The sequence below is a fragment of the Gymnogyps californianus genome, chromosome 1 (genome assembly GCF_018139145.2).
Source record: "Gymnogyps californianus isolate 813 chromosome 1, ASM1813914v2, whole genome shotgun sequence".
Classification (NCBI taxonomy): Eukaryota; Metazoa; Chordata; class Aves; order Accipitriformes; family Cathartidae; genus Gymnogyps; species Gymnogyps californianus.
In genome coordinates, this window is record NC_059471.1 from 120,503,254 (window position 1) to 120,525,950 (window position 22,697).

General features: G+C 38.6%; 1 protein-coding gene across 1 annotated transcript; it reads left to right on the forward strand.

Moving 5' to 3' along the window:
* The first annotated feature begins 5,891 nt into the window (after positions 1 to 5,891).
* On the forward strand, positions 5,892 to 21,350 carry BTLA (B and T lymphocyte associated). The gene is made up of 6 exons (XM_050909343.1): positions 5,892 to 5,979; positions 16,655 to 16,963; positions 18,054 to 18,089; positions 18,763 to 18,900; positions 19,816 to 19,862; positions 20,965 to 21,350. Exons 1-6 carry the CDS (start codon positions 5,892 to 5,894, stop codon positions 21,304 to 21,306), a joined length of 960 nt encoding a protein of 319 aa, XP_050765300.1. The 3' UTR covers positions 21,307 to 21,350.
* Positions 21,351 to 22,697: the final 1,347 nt, after the last annotated feature.

Below are 22,697 nucleotides of genomic sequence, written 5' to 3' on the forward strand. Positions count from 1 at the left end.
AGTTTAATCTCTTTTGGGCTAAAGTGCTTTATTTTTGGTTTGGTGGTAGGGACGTTTTGCTGATGGTAAGTGGCCACAGAAATGGTTTTATTTAAACAAGTGATGAACTTATGATTAGACACTAGAGTGAGGCTGAAAATACCTGGGTCCTGCAGTGCCACAAGACTGCATGTTAGAACAGTAAGACCAGAGTAAGTGATTTAAGTTTTTATATTAAAATATTATTGGAAGAGAAATACTTTACTTTGTAAAGTTTTCACTTGGTAATGGAAAAATGGTCCTTTTTTAAAAAAATAAAGGAATTCCTTTTTCATAGAATTTATGCATGATCTCTTATTTTGCCAAGCAAGTGGATAAAGAACATGTGGTAGTTCACATATAATGGTAATGTAAGATAGTAGAAATGTATGGTGACAGGAAAAATTAAAGAATCTACATCCTGTTGTTGTCGCTTAAGGTAATACCAAACTATATGGTGAAGCAGTTTGTTGTATCTGTACAATCACACTGAAGTCTGTTTAAGGACTGGTTATACAGAACCCCTGTTTCCTTTCAAGTATGTGACTTTCTTCATTGTGACAGAAATTCCTGAATTATGCCTTCTGTTGCAAGTGAACACCAAGTGAAATAATTGTTACGCATTTTGACATTGCAGTAAATGATTTGTAGGTATAGGATTTTGCAGCTGCCTAATACTTCAGGTCTTTTCAGGAATGGCTTCTGCAATGTGGAAGAATCAGGTCTTTCCAAACAATCTGCAAAAAGATCACGGTTTGATCTCTGTCTCCCTTAGGGACTTCATGAAAATTGTGTAAATAACATCAGCCCATCAAAATTATCAAGTCTAGGTTTGATTGTTTACAACGTTCCTTTTCCTGAATTCTTATCTGGCTTGACATCTCATGATGGATCAGTGACATGATGGATCAGTGATAAACTCGTACAACCTCTTGACTCATGAATTTATTAATCATTACTTTCTCATTTTCAGTCATTTTCAGGTCACAGCACATTAAGATCAAATTGTTTTTTGTTGCTCTTACATCAAATGGAAAAGCAGAATAGAAACAAACATACCCTTTTGTAAAGTTTGGTTATGTGGACAATTCCTCTTTGAAACAGCATATGTATACTTGCAAAATCAATGTATCAGCAAGGATTTGTGTGGAAGCTGATGCAGAATGGGGTGAAGTATATATTTAAAGTTTAGTAATTAGGCCATGATAAATTCTTATGATGACATTTTACTTTCCTAACTGAATCATGCGGTTTAACCCATATCCAAGATGCAGTAGGATGAAGTATACATAACTGCTTTTAGGCCACATTTATACTGATAATTAGGTTTGACATTTGTCATTTACATAGGCTGAACAGCAGAGACTGGAGGATAGACAATCTGTGGCAGTTCTGCTTAAATCAGGTAAGGATTTTTTTTTTTTTTTGCCCATCCCACCACTTTTCTCTTTCTACAAGCGGTTTGGAATTTGTGGGTCTTCTGGTGGTAGAGGCCATCTCTTTCATATTCAAAAGCAGATAGCACACCTCACCAGTAAAAGCACAAGGTGCAGGCTCTGAGACAGGATACAGAGAGCTACTGCAACTGTCACTCAGGCTTGACAGGGGGCAGCCTCAAGACTGGTGTTGCCCCTGAAGCTAAATGTTATGTATTAGGTATACTTAATTCAGTTCTAGTATATAAAATAGAAAATTAAGTATAAAATAGAAATGATAAACAATGGCTGAATAGCTATTTCAGTCCAAGTTTAGCTTTTGAGTGTCCCAACTCCATGCTTGCTTTAGGTTTCAGAAGCCAGAAACGTTTGAAGATTTAGTCTTGTAAAAGAACATCTATTTTGCTAGAAGTTTTCTGCTAGACCTGGAGGAGGACACGAGGAAGATTACTGGTTTCAGTTGGTACGCAAAGCCCGTGTTCAGCTGAGCCAACCAACCACAAGCAGTTTAAATTTATTCATGTTTTAGATGTATCTAAGTACTCAGCTCTCTTTATGTGTCTTCTCCTGTCTAGTAGTGCACAGGAAGGGGAAGTAAAAGCAGAGGGTTCCTTAAGTGCAGCGAAATGACCAGTACTCTCATATGATATGTGCTCCATGAGCACACTAAAATAAGAGTACACATTCATTAGGAAGTTTCTACTGTCTTTCAGTGGATACTTCTACTTTTTCCTCCTATCTGATCCTTCTGTTCAGTGAGAACTACTGTGTCCCTGAGGAAAATAAGGAAATCTTGCATTTTCTCCTAACCGGTAGAGTGGCTTACAGCAATGCAGTGGAGAGAGGGTATCATTCAGCAGTTCGGTTCAAAGCTGGAAGAAAAATAATTAGGAGCTTTAGAGGTTCTTAGGGGGGTTTTGTATACTGGTTTGCATCCAGTATTTTTTTAATCTGTCCTTCAGTGTACAGAATAGCTCCCAAATTCTGTATTACATTTCACTGCAGTAAATGAGACCTCCATACCTTAAATCTTTTCTAATTATCTTTAAATTGCTTCCTCCCTCCCCTTATTTCTGAAGCCTGTCATTACCGTAAGATGAATCCAATAACTAAAATACCCATGCTTACACTTAGCAAAGTGTTTTATATACAGCAAAACCCTGAATAGGTTCTTAACCAACTCTGTATTGAATGAACTGACACCCCTTGCGCGAGCATCCAGGCCCATGCTCAGTCTGCACTTTAGAACCTGGTTCAAGATGTGTTCTTTGACTTAACAAAGCTTAGCTCATCTCATTAAACGGAAACTGCTCAGGAAAAAGCAGGAAGATGCAGAGCATCTCATATTGTGAAAAAGGAAAGGACTTGCATAGAAATGAAGTAGCTGATCTCTCCTTTAACAGGGAGTTACAGTGGTAAGGCATGAGAACAGGCTGCAGGGGCCACCCATAGCTCATGTGGCAGCACATACTACTGCAAGCTACGTGATCACGAGTGACAGGCAAGGAGCTGAATGGGAGACTAAATTATTGTTCCTTTAAGATACTAAAGCTCCTTCATGTAGTGTTATGAAGGTAATTTTCAGCAGACTTACTGGCGCCCACTATCTAAACGCCATGTCTCTCTATGTGGTTAAAGGCCAATGCCTAACCACCTGCAAACAGGGAAAATGCAACCCCAAAACACAACCTTGGTCTTGTCAGAAGAAAAACTGAGGTGGAACAGAAGGAACATTGCATAGATTTTTTTTTTTTTCCGCTTGCCTTCAGTAAAGAAGCAGCAGACATGACAAAGTGGACTGAATCAGGTGAAGAAAGTTTCTATTAATAGCAATCTTCAGGTCCAAATTTCACTCCATATTTTTGGAGCCTCTTCCTGAAAATAGTATCCAACACACAGAGAACTGTGCTAATGGTTGCATTTGGATTGCATTGAATTCTCTTAGTTCTTTAAATACTTGGTGTCTGTTAGGATTCAGCTGAGGTCTGATTTGCATATAGCAAACAAGTTACTGAGTTACTGCAGATAGTGGAAATCAGTGCCATCTAGTGACATCTTTTTCTGCCATCTTCAAATGATATCTCATCTTGAATTAAATGCATATGCTCCTCCCTCTCCTAGTTATACAGTTTTAGATTAGGACTCTCCTTCCTTCCTTTGGTAAATAGCTATTTTATATTTACCTAGTATTTACTATCCTTTGAAACATGCTTTAAAAGGAAAGCTAGAATATTTTAGTGTCTCAAATTCAAGGACTGATTTTCTCAAAAAATTAGAATATAAGTTACCATTTGGAGAGCTAAAACATCTCATTTATAACTTAATAATATCACAAAAATAAAAAAGCTCCCAGGAGGTAATAAGGTCTTAACAAGAAAACATGAAAAAATCCAGATTCTTTGCCACCTTCAGGCAGATTCTCAAAAAAAAAAAACCCCACCAAAAAAACCCCCACAACAACCCCACTCCTGAGCAGAAAGGAGATAAGGGAAGTAATGAAGTGTCACCAGTGATAGTAGAAGTCACATTTGCCAAAGCCTTCTTAAGAAAGAGGCTCCAAAACATAGATGAGTGTCCAAGATATTTACTATTAAAAATACAAAGTAAAGAATCCTCACAAGCCACATACTGTATGCGGTACAGGGAATACGTGCTCCTTCCTGCCACTCTGACCAACCTCACCTCTCCTGAAAGGCTAATGTATGACAGTAACTGTCTTACAGTTCAGAATACTTCCACAAAGTTAGCAAGAAGGAATTATCCACCTAGGAAGCCAATCTCAAAACAGACAAAACCTTGTCTTATTAAAAAGTTTCAGTCAGTAGCAAGGACTCAGCCCAAAACAGTTCTAATAAGAATACAGAGATTACGTACCAACTACTAATATTACATTCCTAGCATAAACTTTGGATAACTCAACATCAACACAAGCAGAAATTACACTGCCAGGAAACACATCCCTTAACGACCAATTTTACTATCTAAGCTAGCTATGGATTCGGCCACTAGATGTCTTCACTATACAGAAATGCAACCTGCAGTACTAGTATTTTGTCTCAAGTGGAAGCATCCTGTGTGTGCAGTTATACTCAAGGAGTTTTCTTTCATAAATATTTTCCATTTGGCTGGATTGTATGTTTTGTAAGGCTATTTCAGTTTCTCACAAACATCAGTGTGATTCTCCTGATCGTCACGTACTTAGCCAGACACTTCCAACCAAGAAATTTTGGGAAGCTGTTCAATTATTTTCCCCAAGATATTTGAAAAAATCCTGATAATTTAGATTTTTGTTAGAGCATAATATGCATATATTTTGTCTAGAAAGCTTGAAATATTTAGAATAGAATAGTTCAGTTGGAAGGCACCTACAACGATCATCTAGTCCAACTGCCTGACCACAAGCTAGAGCATGTTAAGGGCATTGTCCAAATGCCTCTTAAACACTGACAGGCTTGGGGCACCGACCACTTCTCTAGGAAGCCTGTACCAATGTTTGACTACCCTCTTGGTAAAGAAATGTTTCCTAATGTCAAGTCTAAACCTCCCCATTTTAACATAGGATTTCATAACTGCATTAATTTCTTCCCTGGTTTCTATTTGTAGTAGCTGTATTTGCATTATAAGCAGAAGTGATAATTGCTATATACAAAGTTCCTGTTCAACTTTAGTTTGGTTCTAACTTTATGAAGAAACTCTGCATTGACAGAATTTTTTGGGAAGATTCAGGTAAATGATTCAGTGTTTTAGAAATATTTAGGGGAAAAAGGTGTTGAGGACATGCTGAAAAAGAACCCACAAAATCCCAACCCAAGTTACTTGGCCTTATGTTATGAGGATACTAAGATTAAATAGTAGAAGCAATCATTTCTTATAGGGCAGGTTATTATAAATTAATCTAATGCAAATTAAGACTATTCAGACAGGAGTTTCTGACATCTACCAGCTTGTGAATAGTGAATTTGCTCAGCTTCTTAATTTTTTTAATGTTGAATTAGAGTGAGGCACAAGGACTGAACAAGTTTAAAATACTGTTGTGCATCCCTTCTCTCTGCTATATTGCTGCTTCTAAAATCAAAACCTCAATTGCAAGAGCATCTTTTTAAAAAAAAAAATCTGCAGCTATGTTTCTTACACTGTAAGGGGAGCCACAGAAGGGTGAAAGATGTTTTGCCCTGAATCGCAGAGCAGTTCTGAGATGATGTGAAATGATCAAGCAGTTCACATTTCAACCACACAAAAAAAAAGTCAACTGTGTAACCTGTAGATTTTTGCAGAGATATTGCTTCCCCACCCCTTTCTGCACTGTCTTAGCAGAAGAACTAGAAAAGGGGATCAGCTCAGACATACACCCTGGGTAAACCTAACAGGATGCAAGAGGCCATCTGAACTGCACTTTTGAAACCTGCAGGAACCTCTTGTTTCTACCATGCCCAGAGAATGAAGGCTCCTCCAGTCATGTTGATAAAAAGGATCTTACTGTACATCCTTCTAGTAATGCTGGCTCAGAGCAACTATCAAGGTTATGGTAAGATGTTGTCTTAAAATTTAATCTGTCTGTAGTTATTAAACATTGTGGGGGGAGAACAGAAACCAAAGCAGTTCTTAGTGTACATTGGATATAATCTGTGTCTTATTTTATTGCCATATCAGAGACTTTTAATTCGATTAAAGACGATGATGATGACAATAATTGAGAAATATTAGGTACCAGTCTAGACCAGAACTCTAGCACTTGGGGACCAAATACATCCTGTTTTGTGGCCAAAGGCTCTGCCTTCAAGGGGTTTGGCAGCATTCAAGCCTCTGCTTGAAATCCAGGAATCCTACTAGCTCTGAACTGGATCCAGCAAATTGTCCTTGCCAGATAAGTGTACCTTCAATTATTTATCTTAACTCCATCTAATTTTCATCCCACTTTCAACTTTGAACCTCCACAGTTTTTAACTAAAGGGGTTCCCCTAATTTGGACCGATGTAAGACCTACACTGTGCCCAGTATACTCTTAGTATTTTTACTAGAGATTATTTTGTTTCAAGTTCTTCCCTGCTAATATCATATAGGAGACATAAATTTTGGTATTGAAAGGAAGACAGTCATACAGAAAGGATAATAGCTACTGTAATGGATGTGCTCAGCTGCTGTTGATACATTTCAGATATATCAACTGATAAATTGATCAAAATAACATTTGTTATAAGGCACTGCTAAAGTTACACAAACAAATTGAATTGGCCATGTGAAGCTTAGTTGACATGCATGACTAACTCTGCAAATCTGTAGCATCTTTCAACACTCCTTGTTTTTATGAATAAAACACGTTATTAATACTAACAGGAAAGGTTAAACAAGCATTCAGAGCATCTGCCTGGGAAGGGAAACCCAAACATTTAGGTTAAAAGACATGAATTACCAGGCCAGTTAGATGCAGCTCTTTCTTAATCAGGGTGTGATCTGAGCTTGGGGAGGTTACTGAACTGCTTTACATTTGATTTTCAAATGAATAAACTAACATGCTTCTGAAGGGGGTGTATCTAGAGCTGATAACCTCCTTCGTACCCTAAACGGAAGTATCTTCTTTTCTTGTAAGAGTTAACTACTGTTTCTATTCGCTTCATAAAGTCTGCCTGTGTTATTAGTCCCTCACACAATCACCTCTCTGCATCGTCCTGTCTAGTTCATTAATACACAGATGAACCCTCCATACTCATCTGCCAGGTTCCCAGATACTGTTTTTAAAACAGAATGTAATTTCTGCTATGGTGCTTATAGCATGTATCTTTTTTACACAGATGTCCTGGTTTTGGCTGGGACAGAGTTAACTCTCTTCTTAGTAGCTGGTACAGTGCTGGGTTTTAGATTTAGTGGGAGAATAATGTTGATAACACGCTGAGGTTTCAGTTGTTGCTAAGTAGCGCTTATCTTAAGCCAAGGACTTTTCAGTTTCCCATGCTCTGCCAGCAAGCAGGTGTGCAAGGAGCTGGGAGGGAGCAGAGCCGGGGCAGCTGACCTGAACTAGCCAAAGGGATGTTCCATACCATGGAATGTCATGCCCAGTATATAAACAGGGGGGAGCTGGCCGGGGGGGGGAGCTGATCGCTGCTGGGGCATCAGTCAGCAGGTGGTGAGCAATTGCATTGTGCATAATTTGTCTTTTCTTATTTCTTTTTTTTTTTTAATTCTTTTTCATTACAATTATTATTCTTAGTTAGTAGTGTATTTTTATTTTTACTTTAGTTATTAAACTGTTCTTATCTCAGCCCATGAGTTTTACTTTTTTTCCTTTCCTCCTCCCCACCCCACTGGGGGAGGGGGAAGCAGCTGGGTGTTGCTTAGTTGCTGGCTGGGGTTAAACCATGACAACAGAATTTATTTTACTACGTTTTATTTTTTGATCTACATCAGAACTACTTGGAGTCCTCTGAGAACAATACTATTTCATTCTATACAGCTATATTGCTACAAATATCAGAATCATGTTTATAGGAGCATTACAGAGAGGAAAGTTTTGCTAGTCAGTCTCTACAGAACCATGATGTAAATGTTTTTTTAATGTGTTTACATTTTAGCCATAAGTTTTCCAGGCTTGTTTGGTTTTTATTTTGGTTTGAAGTAAGCTGAAAATTGAAGCCAACTTATTTAAGCTTTGTATGTTGCAAATATATCCAAAGTTTCCCTTACTCCTAACAGAAACAAAGCTGACCACTCAGATTTCATATACAAAGTCAATAACCAGCAAATCTTTTCTGACTTAGGGAAGGAGAAGTAAGCTTGTTTCTGATAAGTCACAAGCAGAAGGACCTTCTCCCCCCTCACCCCAGTAATTTTAGTCCAGTTAGACCCTGTCTCCTTTGTAACACCAAAGAACAGGTTGTTCCCATCCAGTCTCACAAAGAGTGGTTGTTGCTGTCTGGACAGCATACACAAAGTAAACAAAGTGTTTCATCCCAATGAAAATAAAACCCAGCAAGCCTCCCCTTGCTCCAAGAAGCCCCAGCCAGTAACGAAGTACATGCAGACATGGCCACTAATGGTGGGCATGGTTCTCTGCTCAAATATCACCTTGCTGTTAGACCTTCTTGTGGGATAGCCTGCACATGCTAACATTCAGCTAAACAGAAATGTTCCATCTTCAAGTTTCAGTCATCAAAATATAAAGGCATATTTTCTGCACTTACACAGCTTTCGTCAAAGAACAGTTAAAAAATGATGCAACTCTCTGTCAGCTACCTCAGCAAGCCAGTTAGCTTCACAAATACTACCATTGCCAGAAAAAAAAAAAAAACAAACAGAAAAACAACAAGAAACTCAGAAAATGCTTCATTGTACACTAAGTAAATAGAAAAAGTACATTACTGTATCTTTAAGATGACATGGGAAACATTATGTGAAAAAGACTAAAATTAAAATTCTATTAACAAAATGACATCTTTGAAGAATCCAAATTGTGATATAAATATGTAAAGTGACTAAAATAAAATTTTACATCATTCCTTGAAAAGCCTTCTCTGAAGCTGGGAGAAGTCTGAAAAAGGCCTATCCAGGTACCACTTAATATGTCTTCTGAAGTGCTTCTCTTTCTGAATACACCTTACCTAAATTCAGGAAGGGAGCATATTTTTCCATGAGTTCTCCTCACAGCCCGTTTCCTTTTTTGTTGTTAAAATTAACAAAGTCATGAAGATCTCAGTGTTAAATGTCCCAACAAATCAAGGCAACTTGTGGTGTAGTTTTTGTGCTGTGGTCCTAATCAGAAGCTTCCCAGAACATTGGACCCGAGTTAAAACCATTACTAGTGCTTCGCTGTGTTCACAGACAGACCCAAACGTAGGATTCAAAACTAACTGCAGACATTTTTTTTTTCATGAATAATTGACATTTTATACCTCAGCCATTATCTGCCTCAGGGAGTGATACGTATGACTTGTATTCTATCCCATCCCTTGTTCCTTTTTTTTTTTTTTAAAGGGAGGAGAGAGGGAAAAACAAAGTAAAGATAAATGCTTTTGAAAATAAATGCCTCAAATTTCAATTAATAAGTCCTAGTTCACTGGAGTTGTTAGATTACTGTTACCGTTCTGAATTCTTTGATGACCAGGTATGAATGACACCATTTATAATTCAAAGGTTAGAAGGCTCAATTTTTAGCTATTATTTTTCTACTAATGGGTTGAGTTAGGTAAATGGAAAGCTATCTCCATTAAACCTCTTTTGTTTGCTTAATGAGTCATGTCATGACTATGTTTTCTAGAACATATGAATGAGGAAAAAAAATTAAAATTGTTTTTCATAAAAGAAAGTATTGTCATGGGTATTTCGCTATTGTACAAGTTATGGAATACATGCTTTCATTTTAAATCCTTATCCTGGCAGTACACTGTACAGAAGATTTTCCTTACCTGTGCAAATTAACTCTAGGTGCAATAGAGCCTGGCTCATCACAGCCTGTTCAGGAACACACTCAAGTGATCTAAAAGAAAACGCACTTTTAGTCAGTCTGAATCTTACTGAGGAGTGTAAGTTTGAAGCTGATATATAAAGCATCTGGATGTCACAGATTCTTTCACCCTCTTGAAAACTGCACATTCAGATATTCATCATGACCACCCATATATGTGACATCATTGAAAACTTAACACTCAGTATAAGACCTTGTAACTGGTTTCAGGTCTCAGCTCATAACAGGGTTAAAGAAAGGGTAGTTAAGTTTATCTCAGGAAGCACTTGCACATATAGAATATAATTGGCAAACAGTGTCTCTACCATTGACTTCTCATAAACCACAGGAGGCAGCAGATAGAAAAAAGTTAAGATACAGTCACAGGAAAAGTATGCCAACCCTTGTTTGTGCTCATTCATTAATTGAAGTTTATTTGTGTTTGTCTTTCTAATGACAACCGATGAACAGAAAAGGTTCTCACTCATTATCAGGTGTGTTGATTTTTTTTTTTTCCCTGTTAAAAAAAAAAGATATCCTTCATTCTCTAGGATATTATGGTTTATATTGTTGTTTAATCCCAAATCTTCACTGACACCTATTCCTGCTAAATGGCCTTTACAGGAAATCTGTGAAAGATATTTTAAATTTTGCCTTAAATATTTTATTCTATATAAAAAAATGTCCCAAAGCTTTTTGTCTTTAAAAGGATTTTCTCCACTGCTTTTTATCCACTTAAAGTTTCTTGCCAAGTGAAGTGTGACTTGGGAGAGAGGAAAGGTTAATTATAGATTTCAGGCATGTTCATTATGAATTCGCACACTTAATTACTAGAGAAAAAAAGGCTAGATTATAGGAAAAGGCTTTCTCTAGCCAGAGTTTTAGTTATTGAAGTTCAAAATAATTCAAACTAAGAACTTCCCAAAGCCTGAGAAAAATATTTAACTCTTATTCACACACCTCTTTGATTATATTGTTCTAGAAGGTCCCTAAATTGATGACTAATAACATTTACCAAGGACTAGGTTTCTTCCTAGCAAAAAGTTGGAAACCTAAAGCCCAAGTCATTCAGCCATCAGTCATTAACAAGTCACGGAAACATACGAAAGCAATTGTGATTATTTTTCATGCTCCAAGCATTGTCTTGTAACAATTAAAAAAATTAAATAACTAAAGGCAGCCTAAAGTCCAATTGCTTTAAGCCTCTGAAAGGAAGGCCCTTTTGCAGGCTCTGAGGACGGTCTACAAACTCTCATACACACTGAAAGGCAAGCAGTAGCTTGTATAGCTCCTGGTTAGGAAGTTCAAAAGATTGCTCTATTTGACTGATGGAAAAAAAAAGAATAAGCCACTGAATAAAATAGTGATGTTTACCTAGTGCCCACAGGCTCCTTCCAAGGGATCCACAAACGATAACTATGAAAGTTAAATCAATATCCAGTAAGCTAAATTTCTCCTACTAAGTCTATAGGTACACTGGAAGAAAGAGAAAAAAAAAAGGCACTATAAACTAGAGGAAATGGAAGACCAAGTGAAACCCAGTAGCCTCAACCCCCACCTATTTTAAAGGAAAAGAAGAAGAGGATTTGTACACTCGGGTTAATTGACAGCAGGCTGCCAAACACTTTCACCTGCATCAGCAGCCAGAAACGAAGGCTAAGAGCCAACAGGCATGTGTCGACCGGTGTCACGCAAACTTGTATCTGAAAGTGCCTCTGAGGGTCAGTGGGACAGGAGGGCTCTCCTGCTCAGAAATCGTGGGCAGGCAGTGACACTGTTGGGCTGGGTAGCAAGTGCAGTGCAGTTCCCAAGGCTGAGTGGCATATTCCATAGGTAACCTTTTAGAGAAAGCACGGGTGTTGGAGTCAGGCCCACTCGATGGCAGGGAATTTTGCTCTGGAAACAAAATTTAACCAGACCTGATTATATTGGAATTATATTAGTAAGTGAATGATCACCACCAGAAGATGAAGAAGCAAAACTGTGGCACACATGGGCATAGGCACTATTCAAGCTCACCTGACTAAGAGATGTACTAGCACATTTTATTTGAACTCTCTTAAAAACATACTCTATGAGCAAAAGTAATACAAGTCATATCAATGCCAGTGGAACTTTTTTTTAAAAAGCAAATTGTAACCAAGTAAATTCTTTGTTAGCAGTGGAATAGCTCCTTATGACTTAATTGGTAGTAGTGCAGGAAGTTGTCTGGAGGGAAGTTTCTCCTTGTGATATCAGTGCAAGCATGTAACACTTGAACTGTTTATACCTTTCACCTACAGAGCAAGGGCTGCACAAAAACTACTCTAGAAGTATATCCAGACCTCAGTAAGGCTTCTGCTCAGGAAATTTCTATATTCCCACTCAGGATGTGGCTGGAGGGTAATGCAAAACTTTCTGTGCACCCAGTATCACCCCTGTTCCCTCTCTCTGGGAGCTTCTGCCACTGAGTGTTATTCTAGGTTACACTGACCAGTGTAAGACAATCATTTCTTTAGAGCAATGTTTAACATTGATGAGACATTTTCCTTGCCAACTACCTACACAACTGATATTCATCTGAATTCATGAGGATTAGTAACCCTGCCCCAAGCGAATGCTGTTGGATGTACAAAATTTGCTCAATGCTGATCAGGTGATTCTTCCAAAAGTAACAGTGGGCAGTGATGTATACTTTGTTGTAAAAGCACCAGATGATTCAAAATCAAGGAAAACATGACATCCCTGCACTGGAAAAAGATAAAAATGAAAGAGGTACAACAATTCCTGCCCCTCTCCCTGGTTAATAATGATACTGAATGAGAGAGCGTCACTGAAATCTGTTTTAAAACTTTGAGAGAAATTGGACTTTTTGACCTTCTAGAAAAGTTTTGGGTTTTGTTTTGGGGTGTTTTATTTGTTTGGTTTTTTGTTTTTTTCCAAAAGAGAATTTTGAAAAAGATAAAACTATATGATAAAATAATTAGATGAAGGACATCAGAAAATATCTGTTCTGCAGAGACCTGCACATCCTTCTGGAAATACCTGTTACATAGGACTATATCAGAAAGAAGGCTGCTATCAGGGCACAATCTGAACTTTATAGATACTTCCTGAAGTGTTATCTTCCATGGCAATCATTGCTGAAATAATTGAAACCTCTACTTTCTAATTTGAGCTTTTAGTTTCCATTTTCAGACTATTGATAACCATATGCTGCTACTGCAGTATGACCAAAGTAGATATGACCTACTTGCCTGAAACCAAATCATGCTTTCTTTTAATCGAAGATGGAAGAGTCTAAGTGAAAGATAAGTGATCCTGCTTCATAACAAAAATATGTCTTTCAGAATGATCCTATTCAGGGGAGCAGAAAAGGTACTAGATGACTGGGCAGGGCATGCTGACCTGACACCTAAATGCTACCTTGTGAACATGGGCCAAGCTCTACATGTTAGAGCTGTTGCTGTTGCAATATATTTGCCACATCATACACATTGCAATAACAAAATATATGTTATGTATATTTAATATATTAAATACTAAATTTAATTATTTTATTCACATTAAATATAATACAATATGTTAAATGTTATATTAAATACATCAAATATATTGCTATTGCTACCGCATCCCTGGGATGGTCCCTGGGAGAGTATCTCTTCCTGTACACCACGTATTTATTTATAAGCAGGAGCTACTATTGAGGCAATGTTGTGGCAGAAAGCGGATCACGAGGGTATCTTGTGTATCAGTGGAGACCACATAAGAAATGCCATACTGCCTAAGACCAGTGCTCTGTCTCTGGCAGCAGCAAGAAGAAAGGCTGTTCAGGGAGAGCACATGAGCATGGCCACTTTCTGTGGTCCATTCCCCTCCTGTCCCCCCAGCAATGGAACAGTTGCATTGGGGACATCAGCATGTACATCTTTCCCACGTCCTTTCAGTATCCGTTTATGGACCTGATGACTGTGAACTTGTCTACATGACTACATACACTGACAGGTTAGAAGGTAAATTCAGCTGTATTATCCTGACAGATGTCAGTGTAGGCTAGTCCTCAGGGCCTCAGGGATTCAAACTCTACAAGCTTCCACAGAACCCAGTTACAGTATTACTGTTTTCACAGTTAGGAAGTTTTTCAAACTATGTAATCAACCTTCCTTACTTCACTTTTAGCCCATCATTTCTCCCCATACCTAACAGAAACATGAAAAACCAGATTATTTCATTCTTCTTTTAAGTCTTTACATGATTTTATTATGTCCTTTCCTCTCGTTGCTTCTCTTTAAGTGAAACAACCCCAGAAATTTCAAGCTTTCCTTTATGGTCTTCTTATCATGTTCATGGTATTTGCTGGCTTCTTTCCAACTTGGAGAGACTCCAAGCATTGCCCCCCTTCTTTCTTGAAGAGTAGTGCAAAAGACTGGACAAGACCTAGGTACGCTTACCAGTCCTTAGCAGAACAAAAGTTATCACGTCCCCTCTATATCTTCTTGAACTGAGCCCACCTTTTTACAAATACTTTCTCTAATTTATCTGGTAAATCTAATTTACTGCTGGTAATCTATTGATAGCTTTCTCTCTCCACTAACTAGTGAACTAATGTTTTCTTAGTTTTACAATCAATATACTTACTCTTGATGTGTCTTCCTAAGTGCATCTCATTCTCTGCCATGACTTTTCCAATATTGCTCAGTTCTTTTATGTCCCTCCTTAGCAACCTGACCTTCTTGATGCTTTTGGAGGCTTCCTTCTTGTCTCAGTGAAAAGCTCGTTCGTGATTTAGCCAAGATAGTCTTTTACTGCACAGCTGTAGTGTAGATGCTTAGTGCTTGTACTCTCATCATTTATTGGATGGACCACCAGCTCTGTTTATGTCCTTTTCCTTTGTATTTGTATCATCTGATGAGTTCTTGTCTCCCAGGTCTCCAAACTTACTAAAGCTTTCTTTGCCAAACCCAACTATTTTTATTCTGCTTCTCTCCTTCCTTCTCTTCTTAGGGATATTGAATGAATTAAGGCCTCGAGTTCCCTTTGTTTTTTATCCAGACTTTTTTCATTAGTAAAAAAACTTTGTTTGTACCCAGAGCTATTGTCCTCCTTGTTCATTTTCTCATCTCCATCCAAATTATCTGAATTTCCTCCACTTGCCCCTTCCATAAGGACCAATTTTAAAGTCCTTGTCCAAGTTGCTTACCTGTGTGCTTTTGCCACTGTACTCACCCCACTTCAGTCCTCATTTAAAGCCATCCTGACTAATGGCAAGTTGGTATACAAGGATGATTTCAGATTTGGACCCCTCAAAGCAGAAACCTCTGAGGATGCCAAGTCCCGCGAGCAGATGAGTTTCTCTATTGCACATGGCAGAGATATATCAGAGACCACAGTTTCTTGCAGTGGCTGCAAATAACAGCCTTACAGTGAATAGCCTCTTCCTCATTATCAAGCAAGATCAGGCACATTTGTTAGGGCAAAATGAGAACAATATTAAAGACTTAGGTTTAGAGGCAGATGAGTGCCACCTAATTTTTAGACGCCCATTCCCAAAGTCACCTTGAAGAGAGTAAACTGAAAAATCTACAGCAGCAAAGTGTTAGCTCTGCTATAATGAAGGCTATGAACACACTTATGCTCAAAACTCAGTATTACTGAGTGGCCTACCATTTATTTATGGTGTGGACTAGCCTGGGATTTGTAGAGAAAAGGCTTGCAAACTAGAGGTCATAAATGAAAACTGTTAATCTGGCTATCCCAAGCTCTTGAATATACTATTCAGGTATTCACAAGGATTGCTTGATCATGTGCATAAGAAATCCTGGCTGACAGGTGGAGGTGAGGCGTTCGGTGTCACAGTTATGTGCACTGGCTGCCCGGGGTCCCAGAGGCTTCGCCCCTTGAAACAGCACTGGCTGCTAACCGACTGACCCCTCTGCTCACCACACTGCTCTTTCCTCCCCTACACATTTCTCCTCCCTACAAAACTTGCCTTCAACATACTTTACCATTTTTTTTACTCCCTCTATCAACCAGAAGATACAGATATATTTAAGATTTATTTCTCTGGACCTGTGAGCAATCACTCTCTTCAGGGCACAAGCACTGTAATGTAAGACAGGGTAGGGAAGTAGGGAGCACATGGGTATCACATGGTTTTTGTTACTTTGACTTAGCCAGAGAAATAAAGCACCACAAGAAACATGAATCTTTAATAAAAGGTCAGGACATTCAATACCAAGACCCAGAGTTAAGGTGATATACCATAGCTTGAGCACTGAGTTTAACAAAACATAACAAAAATTTAAAAATTGAGATAAGGTATATTTGCATTAAATATATTTCTTTTCAATATTACAATTATAAAAACCTCTACCAAAGAAAAGCCTTTACTTCTGCAAGTTAAGAAGAATTGTGAAGTAAACAATAATCTGAAGTAAATCTAAAAGTAACAGGAAAGGTCTGTGAGAAGGATGACAGGAAAACTTGCTATGTATATTTTACGTATTTTCTTTCTAAACTATTACATTTCTAACTTGACTGAGATATAGAAAAAAGGGAAAAATTCATATCAGAGGGAGAAAGTGCATTTTAACAATCCTAAAAATGAAAGGACCAATAGTCTTGATGTTATCTGCTATCAGTCTCCCATATAGAGGTCAGACCTGCTGCAAGTAGATAAGGGAAGTCTTGAGTAATGAGAGAGAAAAGAAACTGTGATTAGTGTTATGAGGAGTATATAGCAGACCCCCACCACCATGATTTTTGTTATGTTTTTCTTCTCTTCCAGGATTTGATGCCACTGATTGTCCAATTGAAATTCAAGTTAAAAGACACTCCCAGTACAAAATTAATGTTGGGAACTCTTTGATTATAGACTGTCCAGTTCATTACTGCAAGAAAAAGCCAGTCATGCAGTGGTGCAAGATAGAGGTGGCTACATGTGTGCAGCTGAAGGAGGGCAAAGCAGAATGGAAGTCCAACGTGTTTACTCTGGAGGTTTTCTTTGTTCATCAGAATGATAGTGGACTTTATCATTGTCGAGCAATAGCGGACAACTTTTCCAGTGAGAGCCATGGAATAAAAGTTATTGTTGAAGGTGAGGCCCCTATATTACGAAAGAGCCCTTTTAAACAAAAGGATGCCATGTACAGAAAAGCTCATGCATGCTGGACGATGGCTTCTCCCAACATGTTTGACTGGTAGCACAGTTGTGCTGGTACTTACCACCTTCTTCATGCTTCTATCCTGCCTCTTGCTAGGATAGAAACAAATGAAAGAACAAAATAAAGAAATAATAGGAGGATCTGGAAGAGAAAAGCAAAGCTGCCAACACCAAACAGCCACTAGTGGACTATTTGATAAGAAAAAAAAATCATTTGGAACAAAGAAAGATTGTGGGAGGACAGCGTGGTTATACATCACATGGACTAGACAGGATGCAAATGGTCATGTAGTAGCAGTTGATGAGGCCACACAACGGTAAAGAGGACAAAGCAATTCAAGCGTCTTGTTGAGAATGATCTCTCTTGCAACAAACAGAGAGAAAGTATAATTTTGTACCCCAAGAAGTTAAAGAGCAGGAAAGATTACAATACCTTTAAATGATCTTAAGGGCAAGTGAGGCCTTCATATTAACTTAGGCAGTTGGGATGCCAAGTCTAGATTACGACGAGCCACGTCTGCCCTCCTCAATGTTGCTCTGCAGCTAGAAAGTGATCTGTGTGGCCGTAGTGTCGTACTGACCCCAGGCAGCTGAGTTGCAAGGTTGTTCTGTTGCCAGTTCCTCTCCTGGTAAGTTAATTAACTTTAAAACCTTGTTTATTGCCACACGAAATGCTGCAACAGAGGGAGTAACGTCAAAATTTATGGCTGTAATGTGCTAGCAGACACAGTATATGCCCAGCTCATGATGCAAGTTTCCTTTGAAATATGTTCTGCTGATCTAGTTATTTGAATGTCAAAGAGGTCTGAAAGATAGAATTACTCTGTTGGCAGTGGGAGACCAACACGTCATTCCCCCTCCCTGCAAAATGTCCTACCCTTTGCTTGTTGCATTTTGTTCCCTCTTCCATCAGCAGATTGAAGGGGAACCTTGTGAAGACTTCAGTATGCGGTGCAGAGAACACAACTACAGTGCAAAATGTCAGGTTGCTGTTTCATTTCCATGTCTTGCTTTTCTCTTTCAGAAAAGTCTGCAAACATTATCACGATTTCACCAGGAAGTAAGTTCTGATTCTTATTTCCTCTTTAAGAGAAAGGAACTGATCTGTATTGCCATGAATTTCTGGTTAGAGTGTTTTGGGCAGTCAAGACAAATTTAAACTCATTGCTAAACTACAATGGCTTTCTTCCCACTTGAACAAAATACAGTCTCTCAAGGGTCACCATTTTCACGGCTAGGACTGTCCAGCATTCAGCATAAAAGGGACAAGACCAATCAAATTACCTCCTCGTGGTATACTCTACACTTCTGACATGCTCTTTAATATCCCAGTGATATATGGCTTATACTTACAAAGTGTTAGGAATCATGCTATACCATCACTTTAACATAGCCTGAAGTATGGTTTTTAGTCATAGTTGGTTATTGTTCACAATTATAATTGCAAAAATATATGGAAGTTCAGAGCAGTGCTCTAATTCTGACCCTTTCTTTGCTTCTGCCAGCCTTCTGCTATGCATCATTCATCAATTGCACTTTCCCATGCACTTTTCCTTCCAGTATCTTCGTACTTTGTAGAATGCCCATGGAGATAAGGTTATCTCATGACATGCTGTACCAAGTTACAGAATGTTTAAGTACATTAAGAAGCCAGTTGCATCAGAAAGACCTAATACTAAAAAAAAAAGCCAGTCAAATATTTCTCTACGCTAATACATGCTAACACATTTTAGATACCACTAGCATCTCAGAAGAGTCCCAAGAATCTGGAAACTACAAGATATTGCACATTATTTATGCTTCAGCATCCATGGGTCTATGTTGTCCATTCATCATCGTTTGCATGTTTTGGTGTCTAAGGAAGTACCATGGTAAGTAGTTTTACCATCTAACCTTTGCCTAGTATGCATTTGATTCCACTCCTTTTCACACCTTCACAGAAGTTGCATTCAAAGCTGTATGAAAATCCTCTAATAATTACCCCAATTGATTGCTGAGATGTCCTTGTCGAGTGCACCAGTTAGGATACTGAATCTTCAATAATTTAATTTGCCCCGTGTATTGTTCCCTCCCAGAGACAGAGGGATGGAAGTAAAGTAAGAACAAATAAAAATCTCAGACTTTATAATAGTTGGAAATTTTTCTCCTGCTTTGCAAATAATCAAGTTAGAAATAAATAGGAGTTTTAGCCATGCAAATGCCATCAAGCTCTATCCAGTTACGTTTTATATTCCTAGTTTTCCCTCTAAATTATCAAATACAGTATAATCTCTCCTGCTTTACAGGAACTCTTACACAGCTGCCATGTCCTAAATCAAGAATGGAACTTGGAGTCCCTCATATCTTAATTTAAGTGATCTCGTATTTGCCTCTTATAATACCATGGATTTTTTTTTTTATTTTAGGAAAATGAAATTATTTCATCTTCCAATAAAATTTAACATGTTTGCTCATAGGATGGCTTTAGGATTTTCCGTACCTTTTTCTCCCTGCTCACTTCACTGAACACAGAGAAAACTGGCCACAAGTACAGTAGGAATTTTTAAGCTGCTATTCAGAGGAGCTCTGTGGAACACAGAAACTCATTCTATAAATATATCATTCTGTGTTGGTTAGCTTTTGTCAGAATAGCTATTCCCAAATCCGGTTTGGAAATAGATTTTTATTCTTTGAGGTCCACTCAACAAGGCAAGGACTCCTATAGTAATTAATACTCCCTCCACAAGCAGAAAGGCACCTTCTCAATGCTGATTTATTGAAACGTCTTTTTTTTTTATTTTTCCCAGCAAAGCAAAAGAGTACTCCATTAACCCAGCAGAGACAAAAGAGCCTGGTATGTTTAAATTTTTCCATCATCAAAACCTGACCACATCCTGCATAACCACGTACCGAGAACAAATCTTTGTGTAGTACAAAACGTGGCATAGGATCAGAGACAGATTTAGTGACCCTCTTGGTGCCTGGACAGCATGGCTTGCCTGGTGTGAGATATCACCATGGCTGAGCTGAGGGAAGGAAGTAAGGGTCTTAGCCACAAAGGTGCTTTAGGCATCTAAATTCCTGTTAAAATGTATTAATTTGTAAGTACCGTTCCAGTAAGAGTTTAGGCGACTAAAGCACCTCTGTTGGTCTGGTTCAGAGTGTGCATAAGACAAAAAAGGACCCACAGAGCGAGGAAAATGATTGAAAAGAAAGACTTTCATATGTGGCTGACATGAATTCACGCAGGTCTTGCAATCAGTTCCAGAGAAATTAGGTGGGCAGAAGACAGAACACAAAAGATGAGACTGGAGCTGACAGCTATCAGTCGTGGAGGTAGTATTGGCAGGGATCAAAGGGCACCAAACAGGTTGCAGAGCTCCCAAAGGGCAAGTTGGAGGAAAGAAAATTAAAAGCAGTATATTCTAAGTGGCTAGAAAAATGGATGTCAAAAAAGGACTTCATTAGAGAGAGATGAATTTGTAGGGGAATTTGCAGATTTTGGAGAAGGAGAAAGATTTATTTGGAAATAATAAAGAGGATAAGAAGCAAGAGATCAGGAAATGGAAGAACGAGGGCAATGAGGAAAAGGTAGTCTGGCGTTTGGAGGTGAAAATAAGAAAGATTTTGTAAACTGAGATGGGAAAGCCTTGAATGAGTGGCATAGAAGAGCTCTCAAAATGATAAATCAGTTTTGCCTTAAGTTGGCATCTTGCAAGAAAAGACATGAGAGTTTGGGAAGGGAAATGGAGAAAGGAGATACAAGAACGATTTCTAACTTTATTTCAAAGATCAATATAAAATCCAGTGACCAGGTGAATCCAATTCACCTGTGCTCAAAAGCAGTTTTAAGGGGATAAAGCTACTTGAACAAAATCTTACATGCCTCTTATTTAGCAGGAGCACAGGCAACAACCAGATATGCACAGAGCTGTACCCCGTTCTATTTTCTGCAGGTCAGAAGTCCAGCAGCTGCTCCATCCCATGCTGCTGGGACAACTCAAGCTTCAGAAGAAACCTCCTCACTTTACTATTGCTCCATGGCTAGCCCACTGCAGGCCTTGCATGGCAACGCAATTTATGACAATGATGTCCCTGCCTGGAACACTCAGAGGACAGCACCTTATGCACCTCGCAGTGATCCTGTTATTCCTTCCATCCCAGTTTTACTTGAAAGCCCAGATGTCCTCACGTACGCTGCACTAAATCATTCTGCTTCTGCAGAAAGATGCCAGAGAAGGGAACCAACTGTAGAAAATGAATTTACAGAATATGCCTCCATTAATGTAAATAAATAAATGTGGCAAGGACTTCTCCAGACAACCATTTTGCATGCAGTCCCAGTTCTAGCTTCCCTCCAGGATGCTGTTCCTTTTCTTTCGGGAAAACTTCCCTTTTTTGTTAAGAAGAACCTGTGGATGCTCCCTTGTAACCCCAGAATTCAAAACACAGCCCGTGTCAATGGGTGGGTATTTGCACCATGTGTTTGTCTCTTAAATGGGGGAATAAAAACAGACAGCCAGCTTTCTTATTTTCCTTTTTTCAGGATTCTGCTTCTAGTCTGACTTTGATTTGGTTACCGTTTGAATATAGGCAAAGCGGAGAAGGGGAGGGTTTTCCTAGGACAGAAACGTAAAATGAATCTGTGAGGAAGATGATACTGAATTTGGTTGATTTCTCCCAAGTAAAAGCTAAGAATGTTTGTGGGAGAATTTTCCTCTGAGTTTCTAAGAACATCCTTCCAAGGATTCAGTTTTTCATTCCAGTTTACTCTATCTCCTTGCAAAGTTCTTTGAGCACTGTGAATGTCTAAAGCTATTATTAATGAAAATCAAGTGAATACTTGTGTGTGTGTGAGTTTGTTTTTTGTGGAAGACAGGGAAGGCGGAGAGAGTTGTTTTCCTTTTACAAAGAATTCTCACAAATAATGTGTGAGAAAATATTGAAATATAGCAGGCTGTTTTTCTCTTGGTGGGATGACTGGTTAGCTAAGTTATTGCACATTGCTTTTGTCCATGATGAATCAATGGAAATAACAAATGATCGGCAGTGACTGACCCCAGTCAAAATCAAAAATTTTTGTTCACAAATAACTGTGTATAACTGTGTCATGCTAAGTTTTCCTCCCAACACTGGCACAAAAAAGTGATATGCTTCATGCTCAGGTTTGCGGGAAAGAAAATAAAAAGGAGGTAAAGACCAAGGTGCCATTTGAAGTTTGAAAAGAACGCTCACGCCCTTCTTCTGCACCACTTATTCAGCTCTCGCTTGGATACCATGCATCTGCTCTTGCAAAATAATGCTCTTAAAAATTAATCTTGGCGATATTTGCACCAGAGGTTTACAGCAGCAAGCAGAGAGTCTTTAACTTGGTTAAATATTTGCACCACAGTTGAAAGGAAGGATGTACTAGGTCTCAGGCTGCACGTAACACACCGGATGATTTGCACTCAAGTTAGTGGAAAGAAGTAAGGCTCTTCTATCTTCATATTTCATCTTGGTATCATTCCAGCTAACACCAAAGCTGTTAAGCACATATGCATTCACCCTGCTATTTTGGTAAGCTAGATGGTTTATTATGCTTACGGTACACTTGTGCTCCACCTCCCCTCCACCTTTGAACTCAGTCACAGTATCTGTGTGGATAAAAATCCATGGTAATTGTTTCTGCACTAAGTTTCTGCACTAA